Below are 18,267 nucleotides of genomic sequence, written 5' to 3'. Positions count from 1 at the left end.
GGGGGTTTATCCCGATAAACAGCTCCGGGCTGGACAAAGGCGTGGCCGGGCTGAGCTACACCTGTGCGGGTCAGACACGAACACCCCGATATCCCGACAGAAACATTCGGATATCCCGATAACCCCCCCCCCCGAATGCCGATAAAAACATCTTGGTATCCACATCCCAATATCCCAACATCCTGCTATCTCCACAGAAACATCCCGATATTCCGATAAAAACGTCTGATATCTCCATAAAAATATCCCAATATCTCCACAGAAACATCCCAATATTCCGATAAAAACGTCTGATATCTCCATAAAAATATCCCAATATCTCCACAGAAACATCCCGATATTCCGATAAAAACGTCTGATATCTCCATAAAAATATCCCAATATCTCCACAGAAACATCTCGATATCCTAATAAAATCATCCCCATTAAAAAAAACCCCAATATCCCAACATAAAATCCCGATATCCCGACAGAAACCCCCCAATATCCCGATAAAAAGAATCCCAATCTCCCGCCACCAACGCCCCGTGTTCCTGAGGGGATTTTCCCCCTCAGGAATTTATTTTGGGAATATCTCTGGGAACTCGGTTCATTATTAATGGAACAAAACCCCGGTTTAACCCTTCCCTGTCCCTCCTGGAATCCTGGAATGGTTGGACTTGGGAAGGGATCTCCAAGCTCCTCAGGTAGGGATGGATTCCAGGGAGTTTTCCTGCCCCATTCCCTGATTTTTCCTGCCCCATTCCATTTGTTTTCCTGCCCCATTCCCAGTTTTCTTTCCCTGTTCCTTATCCTCCTGCCCCATTCCGTTTGCTTTCCTGCCCCATTCCCAGTTTTCTTTCCCTGTTCCTTGTCCTCCTGCCCCATTCCATCTGTTTTCTTGCCCCATTCCCAGTTTTCCCGTCCCATCCCATTTTCCCACCCCATTCCCTGTTTTCCCTACCCCATCTCCCACTTTTCCTGTCCCACCCCAGTTTTCCCAAGGCCCCCCCAACACGCGGAGACCCCAAAAACACCTTTATTGGTACAAACGGCTGAAGGGGAACGGTGGCGGGAATGGGACTGGGAGGGACTGGGAGGCACTGGGAGGGACTGGGAGAGAACTGGGAGGGCACTGGGAGGTGCCAGAGCTCCAGGTTCACCCCGTATTGGACTGGGAGAGAACTGGGGGGTACTGGGAGGGACTGGGAGGGACTGGGCAGTGCCAGAGCTCCAGGTTCATCCCACTGTGGACTGGGAGGGACTGGGAGGGCACTGGGAGAGACTGGGAGGCACTGGGAGGTGCCAGAGCTCCAGGTTCACCCCATTGTGGACTGGGATGGACTGGGAGAGAACTGGGAGGGCACTGGGAGGTGCCAGAGCTCCAGGTTCATCCCACTGTGGACTGGGAGGGACTGGGGGGTACTGGGAGAGACTGGGAGGGACTGGGCAGTGCCAGAGCTCCAGGTTCATCCCATATTGGACTGGGAGGCACTGGGAGGGCACTGGGAGGTGCCAGAGCTCCAGGTTCACCCCATTGTGGACTGGGAGGCACTGGGAGGGCACTGGGAGGGACTGGGAGGGCACTGGGAGGGACTGGGAGGGACTGGGAGGGACTGGGAGCTGCTACTGGTAGTAGAGCTCCAGGTTCATCCCGTCGTGGATCTCATCTGGGGCCGCCGTCAAGGAAAAGGGGACTGGGGGGTGTGTCAGTGGATTTTGGGGGGTCAGAGGGTTTTGGGGGGAGTCAGGGGGTTTGGGGGGGGTCAGTGGATTTTGGGGGGTCAGAGGGGTTTGGGGGGTCAGTGGAATTGGGGGGGTCAGTGAATTCTGGAGGGTTGTGGGGTTTTGGGGGGATTGGGGGGTTTTCAGGGGGTTTGGGGAAGTCACTGGATTTTGGGGGGTTGTGGGGTTTTGGGGGGAGTCAGGGGGTTTGGGGTGTCAGTGGATTTTGGGGGGTTGTGGGGTTTTGGGGGGAGTCAGGGGGTTTGGGGGGGGTCAGTGAATTCTGGAGGGTTGTGGGGTTTTGGGGGGATTGGGGGGGTTTCAGGGGGTTTGGGGGGTTGTGGGGGGGTCAGTGGATTTTGGGGGGTTTTCAGGGATTTTGGGGGGGGTCAGAGGCCTTTGGGGGGTGGGTGAATTCTGGGGGGGGGGGGTCAGTGGGATTTTGGGAGGGGGCCTGTTGGGTTTGGGGGGTTCAATGGATTTTAGGGGAGGTTGGGGGGGCTCAGGGGGTTCAGGGGGGTGGGTGGATTTTGGGGGGGGGTGTTTTGGGGTTGCCCCCCCCAGGTGAGGATACAGTCCCCAAGGGTCACGTGGTCCTTGAAGATGGTGTACCTGGGAGGGGGAGGGGCACAGGGTGGGTCACCCCCTCCCCAAAATCCTGGGATCGTGCCACCCCCATCCCACCCCCCCCAATCCCCCTGTGCCTCCCCACCCCAAAAGCCCTTGGGGTGCCCCTGTGCCCCCCCCAAACTCTGGGGGTGCCCCTGTTCCCCCCCTTAAACTCTGGGAGTGCCCCTGTGCCCCTCCTCAAACTCTGGGGGTGCCCCTGTTCTGCCCCCAAACTCTGGGGGTGCCCCTGTTCCCCCCCCCAAACTCTGAAGGTGCCCCTGTTCTGCCCCCAAACTCTGGGAGTGCCCCTGTTCCCCCCCCCAAACTCTGAGGGTGCCCCTGTGCCCCCCCCCAAACTCTGAGGGTGCCCCTGTTCCCCCCCAAACTCTGGGGGTGCCCCTGTTCCCCCCCCAAAACTCTAGAAGTGCCCCTGTTCCCCCCCCAAACTCTGAGGGTGCCCCTGTTCTGCCCCCAAACTCTGAGGGTGCCCCTGTTCTGCCCCCAAACTCTGGGGGTGCCCCTGTGCCCCCCCAAACTCTGGGGGTGCCCCTGTGCCCCCCCCAAACTCTGAGGGTGCCCCTGTTCTGCCCCCAAACTCTGGGGGTGCCCCTGTGCCCCCCCCAAATCTCTGGGAGTGCCCCTGTGCCCCCCCAAACTCTGGGGGTGCCCCTGTTCCCCCCCAAACTCTGAGGGTGCCCCTGTGCCCCCCCAAACTCTGGGGGTGCCCCTGTGCCCCCCCCAAACTCTGAGGGTGCCCCTGTTCTGCCCCCAAACTCTGGGGGTGCCCCTGTGCCCCCCCCAAATCTCTGGGAGTGCCCCTGTGCCCCCCCAAACTCTGGGGGTGCCCCTGTGCCCCCCCCCAAACTCTGGGGGTGCCCCTGTTCTGCCCCCAAACTCTGGGGGTGCCCCTGTGCCCCCCCCAAATCTCTGGGAGTGCCCCTGTGCCCCCCCAAACTCTGGGGGTGCCCCCTACCTCCCCCCCAAACTCTGAGGGTGCCCCTGTGCCCCCCCAAACTCTGGGGGTGCCCCTGTGCCCCCCCCAAACTCTGAGGGTGCCCCTGTGCCCCTCCTCAAACTCTGGGGGTGCCCCTGTTCCCCCCCAAACTCTGAGGGTGCCCCTCCCCAAACTCTGAGGGTGCCCCTGTGCCCTCCCCTCCTAAACTCTGAGGGTGCCCCTGTTCCCCCCCAAACTCTGGGGGTGCCCCTGTGCCCCCCAAAATTGCCCCCCCCAACACAGGGGTGCCCCCCCTACCTCCCCCAGCCCCCCTGGGTGCCCCCCAACCCCAGGAGCCCCCCTGGGTGCCCCCCATTCCCCCCTAAACCCCTGTGAACCCCTCACCCCCCCGAATCCCAGGGTACCCCCCCCAGGTGCCCCCCCTGTGCCCCCCTATCCCAGGTGCCACCTCCCAGCCCTCTCTGTGCCCCCCTGGGTGCCCCCCCAGCCCCAGGAGCCCCCCCGGGTGCCCCCCTGTGCCCCCCCCTCACCATTTCTTGAGCACGATCTTGTCCCAGCGGGTGCCCGTCTGCGCCGCGATCAACTTCTTCAGGTCCCGGATGGAATCCTCGGGGCTGGGGGGGGTCAAGGAAAGAAAGGGGGCACAGGGGGCACCCCCCAAACACCCCAAACCCCCCCAAGCCCCCCCAGACTCCCCCAGACCCCCCAAAACCCCCCCAGGGTGGGATACTTGCACTTGACCCGAACCTTCTTCCCCAGGCGGTCGTTACAGACAACCTCGATCATCCTGGGAAACCTGGGAATGAGGGGGGGGAAATTGGGAATGAGGGGGGGGAAATTGGGAAAAGGAGAGGAACAGGGGATGGAAAAGGGGAAAAAATGGGAAAAAAAAGGGGGAGGAAAAAAAAGGGAAAGAAAAAAAGTGAAAACGGAGGAAAAAAAAGAAGGAAAAATGAAGGAAAAAGGGGGGGAAGGGGGGGGGAAAAAGGGAAGGGAAAAAGGAGGAAAAGAGAAGAAAAATAAGGAAAAATGAAGGGAAAAGTGCAAGGAGAAAGGGGAAACAAAGAGAAAAGAAAGGGGGAAAAACAAGGAAGAGAAATGGAAAAGAAAGGGAGAAAAGGGGAGGAAAAGAGAGGAAAAAGAGAGGGGAAAATGAAGGGAAAAAGGGGAGAAAAAAGGGAAAGAAAAAAGGGAAAAATGAGGGGAAGAGAAGAAAAAATGAAGGAAAAAGGGGAGAAAAAGAGGGAGAAAAAAGGGAAAGAAAAAAGGGAAAAACAGGGGGAAAAAAAGAAGAAAAAATGAAGGAAAAAGGGGGAGAAAAAGAGGAAGAAAAGAGGGAAAGAAAAAAGGGGAAAAAAAGGGGAAAACAAAGGGAAAAGAAGGAAAAATGAAGGAGAAAAAGGGAAGGGAAAAAGTGAAAAAGGAGGGAAAAAAAAGGAAAATGAAGGAAAAAAGGGGGGGAGGGGGAGGAAAAAAGGGAAAGGAAAAAGGGAAAAAGGAGGAAAAGAGAAGAAAAATAAGGAAAAATGAAGGGAAAAGTGCAAGAGAAAAGGGGGAAACAGAGAGAAAAGAAAGGTAAAAAAACAAGGAAGAGAAATGGAAAAGAAAGGGAGAAAAGGGGAAGAAAAAAGGAAAAAGGGAGGAAAAGAGAGGAAAAAGAGAGGGAAAAATGAAGGGAAAAAGGGGAGAAAAAAGGGAAAGAAAAAAGGGGAAAATGAGGGGAAGAGAAGAAAAAATGAAGGAAAAAAGGGAGAAAAAGAGGGAGAAAAAAAGGGAAAGAAAAAAGGGGAAAACAGGGGGAAAAAAGAAAAAAAGAAGAAAAAATGAAGGAAAAAGGGGGAGAAAAAGAGGGAGAAAAAAGGGAAAGAAAAAAGGGAAAAACAGGGGGAAAAAAAAGAAGAAAAAATGAAGGAAAAAGGGGGAGAAAAAGAGGAAGAAAAGAGGGAAAGAAAAAGGGGAAAAACAAGGGGAAAAGAAGAAAAAAGAAGAAAAAATGAAGGAAAAAGGGGGAGAAAAAGAGGAAGAAAAGGGGGAAAGAAAAAAGGGAAAGAAAAAAGGGAAAACAAAGGGAAAAGAAGGAAAAATGAAGGAGAAAAAGGGAAGGGAAAAAGTGAAAAAGGAGGGAAAAAAAGGAAAAATGAAGGAAAAAAGGGGGGAAGGGGGAGGAAAAAAGGGAAAGGAAAAAGGGAAAAAGGAGGAAAAGAGAAGAAAAATAAGGAAAAATGAAGGGGAAAAGTGCAAGAGAAAAGGGGAAACAGAGAGAAAAGAAAGGTAAAAAAACAAGGAAGAGAAATGGAAAAGAAAGGGAGAAAAGGGGAAGAAAAAAGGAGGAAAAGAGAAGAAAAAGAGAAGGAAAAATGAAGGGGAAAAGGGGAGAAAAAAGGGAAAGAAAAAAGGGAAAGGAAAAAGGGAAAAATAAGGGGGGAAAAAGAAGGAAAAATGAAGGGAAAAGGGGGAGAAAAAGAGGGAGGAAAAAGGGAAAGAAAAAAGGGGAAAACAAGGGGAAAAGAAGGAAAAATGAAGGAGAAAAAGGGAAAGGAAAAAGTGAAAAAGGAGGAAAGAAGAAGAAAAAATTAAGGTGAAAAGGGGGAGAAAAAGAGGGAGAAAAAGGGGAAAGAAAAAAGTGAAAAAGAAGGAAAAGAGAAGAAAAAAGAAGGAAAAAAGGGGGAGAAAAAAGGGAAAGAAAAAAGCAAAAAAGGAGAAAAAAAAGAAGAAAAAAAAAGGAAAAATGAAGGGAAAAAAGTGCAGGAAAAAAGGGAAAATGAAGAGAACAGAAAGGTAAAAAAACAAGGAAGAGAAATGGAAAAGAAAGACGAAAAAAGGAGGAAAGAGAAGGAAAAGAAAGAGAAAATGAGGAAAGAGAAGGAAAAAGAATGAGAAAAGGAGGAAAGAAGGCAGAAGAAAGAGAAAAGAAAAGGGAAAGATGGGGAAAAGACGAGAAAAGAAGGGGGAAAGAAGAAAAAAAGAAGAAAAAAGGAAAAAAGAAGGAAAAAAGAAAAGAGAAACAAGGGGAAAAAGAGAAAAGAAAGAAAAAGGAAAGGGGAAAAGACAGAGAGAAGAAATAGAAAAGAAGGGGAATAAAGGGGAAAACGGGAGAAAAAGGGGAGAAAAAGGAAAAACAGGGAAAGGAAAAGAAATAAAAGAAGGGGAAAAAGGGAGAAAAAAGGGAGAAAGGGGGGAAAAAAGGGTGGGAAGGGGGAAAAAGAACCCTCAGAACCCTCCGGAACCCCCCAAAGACCCCCCCAAAACCCCCTCCCGGACCCCTCGGAACCCTCCAGGACCCCTCAAACACCTTCCCGGGTCCCCGAGCCCCTCCAGTGCCTCCTGACCCTTTCCGAGCCCCCCAACCCAACTCCGGGACCCCTCAACGGCCCTCCCGGACCCCCCCAAACCCCTCCCCGGTACCTCCTGAACCCCCCGGACCCCTCAGAACCTTCCGAGACCCCCCAAACCTCCCCCCGGTACCTCCTGAACCCCCCGGACCCCTCAGAACCTCCGGGACCCCCCAATATCCCCCCCGGTACCTCCTGAACCCCCCGGACCCCTCAACGGCCCTCCCGGGCCCCCCCAACCCCCCCCCCCCGGTCCCTCCTGAACCCCTCGGACCCCTCAGAACCTCCCGGGACCCCCCAAACCTCCCCCCGGTACCTCCTGAACCCCCCGGACCCCTCAGAACCTCCCGAGACCCCCCAAACCTCCCCCCGGTACCTCCTGAACCCCCGGACCCCTCAAAGGCCCTCCCGAGCCCCTCCAGCCCCCCCCCGGTCCCTCCTGAACCCCCCGGACCCCTCAGAACCTCCCGGGACCCCCCAAACCTCCCCCCGGTACCTCCTGAACCCCCCGGACCCCTCAGAACCTCCCGGGACCCCCCAAACCTCCCCCCGGTACCTCCCGAGCGCCCTCAGCGCCGCCGCCGGAACCGGAAGTGACGCCGCGGCGGCGACGCCGGAAGTGGCGCCCAGAGGGAGGGCCAAGATGGCGGCGGGGCCTGAGGGGAGACGGGGGGGGAAGGGGAGGAGGAGAAATAGGGGGAAAATGGGGTAAGCGGGGGGAAATCATGGAATCAGCCGGGTTGGAAGGGACCTCCGAGATCATCGAGTCCAACCCTGGATCCAACCCCGCTGTGCTTCCCAGACCATGGCACTGATGCCGCATCCACTCTCACCTTCAACACCTCCAGGGACGGTGAGTCCACCCCCTCCCTGCCCAGCCCATTCCAATGCCTGATTACTCTCTCGGGAAAGAATTCTTTCCTAATATCCAACCTGGCACAGCTGAAGACCCAGCCCTCTTGTCCTGCTGCTGCTTCCTGGGAGAAGAGACCGACCCCCACCCGGCTCCCCCCTCCTGGCAGGGACTTGCAGAGAGTCAGGAGGTCTCCCCTGAGCCTCCTCTTCTTCCCCAGCTCCCTCAGCCTCTCCTCACACCACTTGTGCTCCAGTCCCTTCCCCAGCCTCGCTGCCCTTCTCTGCTCCTGCTCCAGCCCCTCCAGGCCCTTCCTCAGCTCAGGGGCCCAGAGCTGGACACAGCACTCCAGGGGTGGCCTCACCAGCGCTCAGTCCAGGCCAACAATCCCCTCCCTGCTCCTGCTGCCACACTCTTCCTCAGCCAGGCCAGGATCCATTGGCCCTCTTGGCCACCTGGGCACACTCTGCCTCCTCTTCAGCTCCCTGTCCATCCCCACTCCCAGCTCCCTTCCTGCCTGCCTGCTCTCCAGACACTCTGGCCCCAGCCCGGGGGGCTGCTGGGGCTTGTTGTGGCCAAAGGGCAGGACCTGGCACTTGGCCTGCTGGAACCTCATCCCCTTGGATCAGCCCATGGATCCAGCCTGGCCAGGTCCCTCTGCAGAGCCCTCCTGCCCTCCAGCACATCAACACACCCCCAGCTTGGTGTCAGCTGCAAATCTGCTGATGGTTCACTGGATCCCCTCATCCAGATCATCAGTAAAGACATTAAACAGGACTGGGCCCAGCACTGATCCCTGGGGACACCCCTGGTGGCTGGATCCCAGCTGGATGCAGCTCCATCCCCACTCTCTGGGCCCAGCAGAGTTCCTAACCCAGCCCAGGGTGCCCCTGGCCCAGCCTTTTCCAGGAGTTTGCCACGGGAGGTGGTGTCCAAGGCTTTGCTGAAGTCCAGGCAGACACACCCACACCTTCCCCTCACCCACCAGGTGGGTCACCTGGCCACAAAAGGAGATCAGGTTGGTCAGACCTGGAAGGGAGGTTTTCCTTGTCCCTCCTTTTGCTGTTGATGCAAGTGGGGATAAAGGGGGAAATGGGGGATAAAGGGGGGGAGTTGAGAGTAAAATGGGGGGAAATGATGGGGAAAGGGGAGGAAATTGAGGGGAAGGGGGGGGGTTGAGGGAAGAAATGGGGAGAAATGGGGAGAAATAGGGCAATTTGAGAGAATGGAGGGAACTGAGGGGGGTCAATGGGGGGAAATTGGAGGAACTGGGGGATAAATGGGAGGGAATTGAGGGGAAATGGGGGGAACTGAGAGGCAATGGGGGGCACTCACAGCCCAGAGCTGCTCCAGGGACTGGAGCTCTGGGAGCTCCTGATATTCCAGGATCCCCTGTTCTGGGAGTCCCAAAGCTCCAGGATCTCCCTGTTCCAGGGTCCTGAATTCCAGGATCTCTCTGTTCTGGGGGTCCTGAATTCCAGGATCTCTTTGTTCCAGGGTCCTGAATTCCAGGATCTCTTTGTTCCAGGGTCCTGAATTCCAGGATCTCTCTGTTCCGGGGGTCCTGAATTCCAGGATCTCCCTGTTCCAGGGGTCCTGAATTCCAGGATCCCCCTGTTCTGGGAGTCCCAAAGCTCCAGGATCCCCCTGTTCTGGGGGTCCTGAATTCCAGGATCTCTCTGTTCCAGGGGTCCTGAATTCCAGGATCTCCCTGTTCTAGGAGTCCTGAATTCCAGGATCTCCCTGTTCCAGGGTTCTGAATTCCAGGATCTCCCAGTTCTGGGAGTCCCAAAGCTCCAGGATCCCCCTGTTCTGGGGGTCCTGAATTCCAGGATCTCTCTGTTCTGGGGGTCCTGAATTCCAGGATCCCCCTGTTCTGGGAGTCCCAAAGCTCCAGGATCTCCCTGTTCCAGGGGTCCTGAATTCCAGGATCCCCCTGTTCTGGGGGTCCTGAATTCCAGGATCTCCCTGTTCTGGGGTTCCTGAATTCCAGGATCTCTCTGTTCCAGGGGTCCTGAATTCCAGGATCCCCCTGTTCTGGGAGTCCCAAAGCTCCAGGATCCCCCTGTTCTGGGGGTCCTGAATTCCAGGATCTCTTTGTTCCAGGGGTCCTGAATTCCAGGATCTCTTTGTTCCAGGGGTCTTGAATTCCAGGATCTCTCTGTTCTGGGGTTCCTGAATTCCAGGATCTCCCTGTTCTAGGAATCCTGAATTCCAGGATCTCCCTGTTCTGGGGGTCCTGAATTCCAGGATCTCTCTGTTCCAGGGGTCCTGAATTCCAGGATCCCCCTGCTCCAGGGGTCCTGAATTCCAGGATCCCCCTGTTCTGGGAGTCCCAAAGCTCCAGGATCCCCCTGTTCCAGGGGTCCTGAATTCCAGGATCTCTCTGTTCTGGGGGTCCTGAATTCCAGGATCCCCCTGTTCTGGGAGTCCCAAAGCTCCAGGATCTCCCTGTTCCGGGGGTCCTGAATTCCAGGATCTCCCTGTTCTGGGAGTCCCAAAGCTCCAGGATCTCCCTGTTCCAGGGGTCCTGAATTCCAGGATCTCTCTGTTCCAGGGGTCCTGAATTCCAGGATCTCCCTGTTCTAGGAATCCTGAATTCCAGGATCCCCCTGTTCTGGGGGTCCTGAATTCCAGGATCTCTCTGTTCTGGGGGTCCTGAATTCCAGGATCTCTCTGTTCTGGGGGTCCTGAATTCCAGGATCTCTTTGTTCCAGGGGTCCTGAATTCCAGGATCTCCCAGTTCTGGGAGTCCCAAAGCTCCAGGGTCCTGCTCTGGGGGTCCCTCTCCTTCAGAATCCCCCCACTCCCAAGGTCCCCCTGCTCCAGGGGGGTCCTGCTCTGGCCTGCAGGATCCCCCTGGGATGTTGGGAATGGGGGGCTGTGGCTGGATGGTCCCGGAGCTGCAGGAATTCCTTGGCACTGGGGGGGGTCCTGCTGCTGCCTCCAGTCCTGACCCATCCCGGGGGGGGCAGGGGCCTGTGACCCTCTGGGGCAGGGACCCCACGGGCTGTGGGGCCGTGGAATCCTCTATCCCGCTCTCTCCCGGTTCAAACAGCCCCTCAGGGCAGAGGGAAACTCCTGTTGGTGACTTTTCTCTTTGTCTGCATCTCAGCTCAGTGTTCCCTGCCCCTGACACAGTGACAGGGCAGCAGTTCCCACCCCCAGGGACACCTCTGACACCTCTCACACCTCTCACACCTCACATCTCACACCTCTCACACCTCTCATTATCTTACACCTCTCACCTCTCACCTCTCACACCTCTCACACCTCTCATTATCTCACACATCTCACACCTCTCACACCTCTCACACTTCACACTTCTCACATCTCAAACCTCATTATCTCACACCTCTGACACCTCTGACACCTCTCACATCTCACATCTCACACCTCTCACCTTTCACACCTCTCACATCTCACACCTCTCTCACATCTCACACCTCTCACATCTCTCACATCTCTCACATCTCACCTGTCTCACACCTCTCACACATCTCACACATCTCACACATCTCACATCTCACACCTCTCACCTCTCTCACCTTTCACCCCTCTCACACCTCTCACACCTCTCACATGTCACACCTCTCATTATCTCACACCTCTCAACTCTCACACCTCTCACACACCTCTCACATCTCACCTCTCACACCTCTCACACCTCTCACCTCTCACACCTCTCACACCTCTCACCTCTCATTATCTCACACCTCTCACATCTCACACCTCTCACACCTCTCACCTCTCCCACCTCTCCCTGTGGCTGCTTGGATCTCACCACATTCCCCTGCCGAGTGTCTCCCAGGGCCAGATAAACTTGGTTCCTGCATCTCCCCCTTCTTTATTTTGGGGCACTTAAAGTTAGAGCTGTTTGGACTTGTACCACCAAGGCCTTTTGTGTCACAGATCCTAATAAATCTGCAATGACCTGGTAGCATTTGTCTGTTTTGCTGACCAATTTATTATCCTGATTTATTTAATGTGGCTGAAGCCTCTGCAGCTGCCACTCCGGGTGCTGGGGAAGAGGCAGCAGTTCCTGTCCCTGATTCCAAAATTCTGTGTTATCCCCTGGTGTCTGTCCAGCTGATGAGAAGGAAGAAACCTCAGGAGCAGCTGACTGAGGGTGAGATAAGGAAAGGGTTTAATTTGTGCCCAGGCATAGATGTTATGTTACTTTTTATAATCCCATCTGTCCAATCCCAAGTGTTTCCACCCCGTAGCCTTTGCTCTGGTCCTCCCACACTTAATGCAATTAACACAATTAAATTTAACACAGTTTAATAAAATTGAAATTTAACAAAACGGGATAAAATCCAAATTTCAGTTGACATAACTCACATTTAATGCCACTGCACACCATTTAATACAATTGAAATTTAAACAAATACAGCTTAATGCAAGCAAATATTATTATACAACAATATGTATTATTATATATTATTATTATTATACAACTTAAAATTAAATACAATTTAAATTTAAATTCAAATTCATACAACTTAAAATTAAATACAATTTAAATTTAAAATCAAATTCATACAACTTAAATACAATTTAAATTTAAATTCAAATTCATACAACTTAAACTTAAATACAATTTAAATTTAAAATCAAATTCATACAGCTTAATGCAAGTAAATGTTCTTTAATACCATTTAAATGTAAACTAATACAACTAGAATTTATACATTTAAATACAATTTAACACAATCTGAATATCAATTAATGCAAATTAAAACGAATACAAATAAATACAATTTAATGCAATTTAATAAATACGATTTACTAAAATTAATTTTAAATTTAAATTAATACAACTAAGTTATTGCAAGTAAATACTATTTAATGCCATTGAAATTTAAATGAACACAAAGTTAGTACAAATGAATACAATTTAATGGAATTTAAATTTAAATTCATACAACTTAAATCAATACAATTTAATGTAATTTAGATTTCAATTCATACAACTTAAAGTTAATGTAAGTCAATACTATTTATTGCCATTTAAATTTAAACTAATACAACCAGAATTTATACATTAAATCCAATTTAATGCAATTTAAATATAAATGAATACAACTTAAAATTAGTACAAATACAATTTAATGCAATTTAAAATAATACAACTTAAATGCAAGCAAATGCTATTTAATGCCATTTAAATTTAAAGTAATACAACTAGAGTTTATGCTGTTAAATATAATTTAATTCAATATAAATGAATACAACGAGGTTAATACAATTTAAAATGAGATTATCTGTTAAATGGATACCAATAGCTACAAAAATATGCACAAAATCAACTATTCACAAAATCTGTGCACCTTTTTTTTGGCTCTGTGGCCAAACTGCGTGGGTTGGGAATGAACATGTTTGAGTTTTCCAGCCTCAGATATTCCTGTCCCAGCGGGGTCCAGCTCCTGTTTTCCACTCCAGGGGTCTGCAGCCTCCTGTTCCTCAAGAAATCCTCTTCTTCTCCTTCCCTCACCCTCAGGAAATCCTCTTCTCCTTCCCTCACCCTCAGGAAATCCTCTTCTCCTTCCCTCAGCTCCTCCTCTATTCGTGCCACCTGCAATTATCAGACAAGTGGCGTCACCAGCAAGTCCATTTTCCCCCCCTTGTGAAAATTTAAAAAGCTTTTCAATTAGTTGATCTCGAAAACTAATTGTCATTAGGAACAAAAACCACACAGAGGCACCTCTCGTGCCAATATCTGTGGGATTTGGTGCCTGGCTTTGTAATTATTTTATTTTTGTTCTTTATTTCTGTTTGGACTCAATTACTGCCGTGGATTGGACACTTCCACTGAGACAGGAATTTCTCACGACTCTTGTCTGTGAATTGTGTTGGAAAACAGCCACTGGACAAGGAAGGGGTGAGGAGGAAATTGTTGTCTGGCAGGTTTTTCTTGATGGGAAGAGAGAAGTGAAGCTTCTGCCGTTTACGTGCCAAAAATCAACACCTGGAGAAAAACGAGTGTTCCACGTTGCTGTGGCAGGATTTGGTTTCCCAGTAAATCAAAGTGAAGCTCCAAATCAAGATGTTTTCCCAAGGAATATAATCCACTGGAGGGCAGAGTAAAAAAGCAATTTTACTTTCCCCCAAGTAAAAGGGAATTATTCTGATTAAGGGCACGTTGAGACAGACACATCTGCACTGCCAGGGGGATTTCAGACACCCACAAATGTTGACTCCCAGCAGCATTTGCAGGTGTTCTGTCAGTCCCAGGCATCCAGCATTTCCTGGCTCTCTCCCCATTCCTGACCTTTATCCCAGGCCTTTGTCAGCTCTTGCAGCCCCCAGTGTTTCTGATGGGTGAGGGTGGGAATCACCCAAACCCCACACCCTGGACAACGGGAGCATCTAAAGAATCAACCTGCCAAGTGCATTTTGAGGTGAAATAATTAAAAAATAAAAAAGAAGTCCTGCTCTGCCCTGCTGGCAGACATTCAGTGGGGCTCCTTCCTTCCCTGCACAGAGGAGCTGGCTGGGAATGAGTCCTAATAATACAATTCCCCTTGTGTTTATCCACGTCTGGAGCTGTTCTGAAGTGCTTTTCAGCCCTGCCCCTGGAGCTGTGCTGCGTGCTCTGGTTGGTGAGGGGTGTGTGCTGGTGAGAGAGGCAGGCAGGGAAGTTTAGGGACAATTCCATCTGCTGCCCTGGGGTGCCAGGGGCACGGGGAGTCTGGGAGAGGGGCTCTGCCTCCTCCTCGTGCCCACAGGAATCCTGGTGCCAGCCTCGTTTCTAAGAAGCTGAAATTAAAGCTTGGGAAATGATGGACTGGCCAAAAGCACACGGGGAAGTCCCAAAAAGGCTGATCCCACTGTGTTTGTCTTGGAAGGTCCAGCCCAGGGCTTGGCCACCTTAACCAGAGCCACTCAGCCCCCAGGTCTGCAACAGAGCAAATTAAAATGTCTGCACGACTTTCCCCTGTGGTTAAAAATGCCTGTTATGTTTTGGGGAGGTACTGCTTGGCTTTGGGTGAGCACAGAGGGCGGTAAGAGCGAGGAAAAGGGGTGCCAGGTGATGGGTGGGGGACACCAGAAGAGCAGCTGGATTTACAGCAGCTCTTTTAGGAACAGCCAGCAGTGTCTGCACTGCTCGGGGTGTCCCCAGGAACCCCCAGGGTGAGGATGTTCCCACCTGTGGAACTGTTTGTGCTTTCCATATTTACAGAGCATCTGTCAGCTCCAGCCTCCAAAATAAGGAGTGGAAACACTGGGAGTGGGAATAACAGTTGCTGCCACCCCTGCACTGTCCCTGGGGCAGCTGAGGAGCTGTGATGGTGTTGGCAGAGCAGTGGTGGCTTTCAGACCCTTCCCCACTCCCAGCAGATCCCAGATGTGTCCCTGTGCTCGGTGCCTGAGCATGGACAGAGTTCGAGGCCTGTGGGCAGGTTTCCTATGACCCCTCCTTTTTTTCCCTGGTGGGGCTCAGTGGGACATTTCCTTCCCCCAGGAACAATCTGCCCTCCTGCCCTTGGCTGCCAGGTTTTTACCTTCTGTATTTTAGTCCACACGCGATCCCTGGTTCTTCCCGCCAGGACGTCCATGGCATCTGCTGTCAGGGACTGCAGCTGTGGCACCCAGACACAAAGGGTCAGTGTGGAATTCAGGGAGAAACGACTTAGCTGAATGTAGCATATGCAGATTAAAAACCCCACTAAAAATAATTTGCACTCTGACGAGTTCGTGACTCACCTTTCACATCTTTGCCTCAGCCACTGCCCTGCATTACAGCAGATCTAAAATGCTGGGCTGTGGCCTCCCCCCAGTCCCCTTCCACCTCAGTCCTGGCATTGTCTCACCCTGCACACCTCCCAAACCCTGGGAAATGGTCCAGTTGCTCTTAATTCAGTGACAGACAAGGGTTGGATCCAGGGGGTCCTGCCTGGAGCAGCCCTTGGCATCACTGTTCAGGAACAAACTGGGGGAAACTGGTGTTTGATACCTGTGGGATTGTTGCACACTGGTAGGTCTCTTCCAAAATGTTGAGTGGGTTGAAGTGAACCCAAACAACACTTTTTGGAGCCTCTCCCCCAGTTTGTTACTCGTTGCAAGTAATTAAGATCTATCAGCTCCATGTCTGTGTATATAAATATTCCCGGGTCCACTTCAATGAAATGGGAGGCACAAAATTTACCCAAAGGGGAGGGGGAGAGGCACTGGCTGCTGACTGAGCCCAGGTGTCACCTGAAAAGTGGGAGTTTGGAATTTTACTCCTCAGTCCCCCAGGAAAGTGGAGACCTTGGTGCCCAACAGCCTGTCGGTGTCTCGTGAGGAGACCTTTCCCCAACAGAGGCACCTCGACCACCCTCGTCAGGGGGAACTCAGCAGAGCCAGGACCCCTCAGTGGGTCCTGCCAAGGTGGAGGGACTGCAAGGACTCCCTTTAACAGCTGGCAGAATAACACTTTTTATTAAAACAAATCGGGACAGATTAATGAGGTTGGAAGGTTGTTGGTGACTGTCTACTGCAAAAATGTGTTTTAAAGCAACCTGCTGGTGCATGTATTGAGCAGGCACAAGCTCCAATATGAAGCAATCTAATCAATGTGCTGTGGGGTGAGCACAAGCAAAAATTCTAGTGGTAAAAGCAGCATTTAACATGCACAGAGTGTATTTCTCACCCAAGGCAACCCTCCTGGGGGAGAGAAGATGGGCTCAGCCAGGTGACTGATCCAGCAGTTTTGGTGGAGGTCTTCCCCCCTTTTCCCCCTACTCCCGACTTTTATCCCGTTTTCTTTATGTTAGGGTGGAGTTTGAGTGGCTCTAGTCACAAAGACCTTTTATTTCTGATGGGTGTGTTTAATGGGAGGGGGGTGGTGGTCGTGGTTTGGCCTCTGAGGAGGGGGTTCCACGTGGTTGTGGCTTCATCATCAGAACATCTTGGTTGTCCCTTGTCAGAGAGGCCCTGTAGCAGCTCTTTTTTCCCCCACCCCACTTTAATACCACAGTTTTTGGCCTGGTTTGCTCCAGCCATCATCCCACCATTGGCCCTGGCTGGTTTGCTCAGCAAACCAAGGGGCCACTCCACGTGTTCCTCAACAGCCTCTGATTCTCCACCAGTTTATGGCACCTCTGCAGCAAGTCTGAGAACTTTCCACGAGCAGGCAGGCGGGTTTATTCCGAGACAGGGAGCATGTGGTGGATGGACCCAGCACAGAAAATCAATTTTCCCTCTTTCCCCCCCCACCCCCTCCTCCTTAGTTATAACTGGATTTGGGCTGTTTTGCTGCAGGTGCCTTTTGAGGTCAGAATTGTCAAGGGAGAGTGATCTGAATGATTGCAATCATGGGGAGGTCTGGGGGGGGAAGGAGGGGTTTCAAACAGATGCTGACAAGTGGTTCTATCAAAGTTGCCCTTGCAGGTGATCAGCACCTCCTCTGTCAAAGCACTGAAGGAGGATTTAAAAATTCCTTCAGGTGCCCACACTGGACAAATTACTTGCAGAGAGAGAGAACGTGGCGGCACAGAACTCTTCTCTGGCCCTTCCCTTCCCTCCCAGCCCGCAAAGGGAGTGTCAGAAATCCAAACCTACCAGCTTGTCATCCTCCTGAGAGACTCTCTGCAGGTAGGGAATGGTGGCCAGCTCAGCCATCACCTGGGCCATCACCTGGGCCTGCTCCTCCCCTCTCTGCAGGCGGCCGAGCAGGCTGGCGCGGTGGAAGTGCTCGATGGCGCGGGCGCACGGGCTGCGCCTGTCCTGTTTGCCCGGGGACAGCCAAGAGGTTGGAGGGTGTGACAGCCAATAAAGACCGAAGGAGAGATAATTTTGCTTATCAAATTATGTTTGCAACACTGTAATTACAAATTGCGATAAACAAAGTCCCAAGTTTCTACAAGTTTCAAGTAATAATTTCATTTAGTGTTTGTCTTGACTACCTCATGCGTATTGATTGTATCATATACCTGTATATTCTGCGAGTTTTTGGCTAAATGTTCAATGTGAAAGTTTTCTCACAGCTGAAGCTGAGAGTTATCTCTACAACCAGTCATAGTTCATGTATTCTTAGACGAACAGGCGCCTAAAGATTTAAAGTTCTATTATATTTACAGCTAAGGTTAAAAGAGCTATCTCTGCAGCCAGTCCTAATTCATGTACTCTTGGACGAGTAGGCGCCTAAAGACTTAAAGTTGTACTATATTTCATCCTTAGGATAGTGAGAAGGTTTTAGGCCTTTTGACCTTGGGAGGGTCTGTTTTGTTTCCTTGTGGGGGTGTAGTTAAGTTTTAGAATCTATTTAGTCTGTTTTTAATGTAGTCACCCATTTGCTTCACGAATCACAATTATTTATATATCACGCAAACCATAATGTTATGTTACCATAATTAGTGATATTTTGTCATGTTATGTAAGAAGAAAAAGAACTGAAAAAGAGAACAGAACTCTCTTCCAGTGGCAAGACAGCACATGGGCAGAAAAAGCTGACTGCATCAAAAGGATGGAGTGAACAGAGCCGAGCTTGTCTCCTAGCCACAAGATACGCATGCGTAAAGCCTCTTGGCAACAAGAACAGAGCCTGCGCAGATAGACCTGATGAACAAAGGAGGGGATTTTAAAGGAGATAAGCAGCTCCAAACCTATAAAAGGCAGATTGGAAATTATTGAAGTGTGCCTTGGATGAGCAAGGAAAGCTCACTAAGTCACCCAGCGCTGTAAATTTGCTTATTTGATTTTTATATAAATCTATAATAAAACTTTTTACTACGATATTTGAGCCTAGTGCCGATTTTACTTATAACAAGGGGAAGCTCAGGGGACAGACACCCTGGTCCTTGGAGTCCTGTGGCCTCCAGGCTTCT

At 51.3% G+C, this 18,267-nt stretch overlaps 3 protein-coding genes across 35 annotated transcripts in view; 1 reads left to right on the top strand and 2 right to left on the bottom strand.

Moving 5' to 3' along the window:
* Positions 1-5: 5 nt before the first annotated feature.
* Positions 6-7,214, bottom strand: UBL5 (ubiquitin like 5). Of its 33 annotated transcripts, none has more exons than XR_007901515.1 (7): positions 7,157-7,214; positions 3,999-4,064; positions 3,799-3,882; positions 2,279-2,316; positions 1,551-1,649; positions 1,276-1,319; positions 1,003-1,103 (listed from the first exon to the last, which is right to left on the bottom strand). XR_007901515.1 is itself a non-coding variant. In XM_051775140.1 (6 exons), the coding sequence occupies exons 2-5, from the start codon at positions 4,052-4,054 to the stop codon at positions 1,606-1,608; spliced, it is 222 nt and encodes a 73-aa protein (XP_051631100.1). In that variant the 5' UTR covers positions 4,055-4,064; positions 7,157-7,214; the 3' UTR covers positions 1,003-1,254; positions 1,577-1,605. The 33 variants fall into 33 exon arrangements, 29 of the variants coding, with proteins under 29 accessions (XP_051631092.1, XP_051631093.1, XP_051631077.1 ...); XR_007901516.1 differs by lacking the exon at positions 1,276-1,319 and adding an exon at positions 1,176-1,254 and having other exon boundaries at positions 1,577-1,649; XR_007901517.1 differs by having other exon boundaries at positions 1,003-1,216; positions 1,297-1,352; positions 1,593-1,649.
* Positions 7,215-8,849: 1,635 nt separating this feature from the next.
* Positions 8,850-17,035, top strand: LOC127464670 (uncharacterized). The gene is made up of 5 exons (XM_051775107.1): positions 8,850-8,951; positions 8,982-10,865; positions 10,900-11,068; positions 11,121-11,582; positions 13,277-17,035. Exons 2-4 carry the CDS (start codon positions 10,318-10,320, stop codon positions 11,316-11,318), a joined length of 915 nt encoding a protein of 304 aa, XP_051631067.1. The 5' UTR covers positions 8,850-8,951; positions 8,982-10,317; the 3' UTR covers positions 11,319-11,582; positions 13,277-17,035.
* The window catches only part of LOC127464677 (spermatogenesis-associated protein 16-like), an 80,643-nt gene continuing 75,099 nt past the window's right edge, over positions 12,724-18,267 (bottom strand). The window contains exons 10-13 of the mRNA XM_051775146.1: positions 17,003-17,167; positions 14,962-15,039; positions 12,951-13,031; positions 12,724-12,741 (exon numbers count right to left, since the gene is read on the bottom strand). Coding sequence (XP_051631106.1) covers positions 12,724-12,741; positions 12,951-13,031; positions 14,962-15,039; positions 17,003-17,167 — 342 coding nt within the window. The remainder of the gene's footprint in view (positions 12,742-12,950; positions 13,032-14,961; positions 15,040-17,002; positions 17,168-18,267) is intronic.

The sequence above is a fragment of the Manacus candei genome, unplaced genomic scaffold (genome assembly GCF_025592945.1).
Source record: "Manacus candei isolate 608988 ecotype Guabito, Panama unplaced genomic scaffold, ASM2559294v1 h1tg000256l, whole genome shotgun sequence".
NCBI classification, from domain to species: domain Eukaryota; kingdom Metazoa; phylum Chordata; class Aves; order Passeriformes; family Pipridae; genus Manacus; species Manacus candei.
The sequence above is the reverse complement of the archived record's forward strand: the minus strand, read 5'-3'. Positions and strand labels throughout refer to the sequence as shown.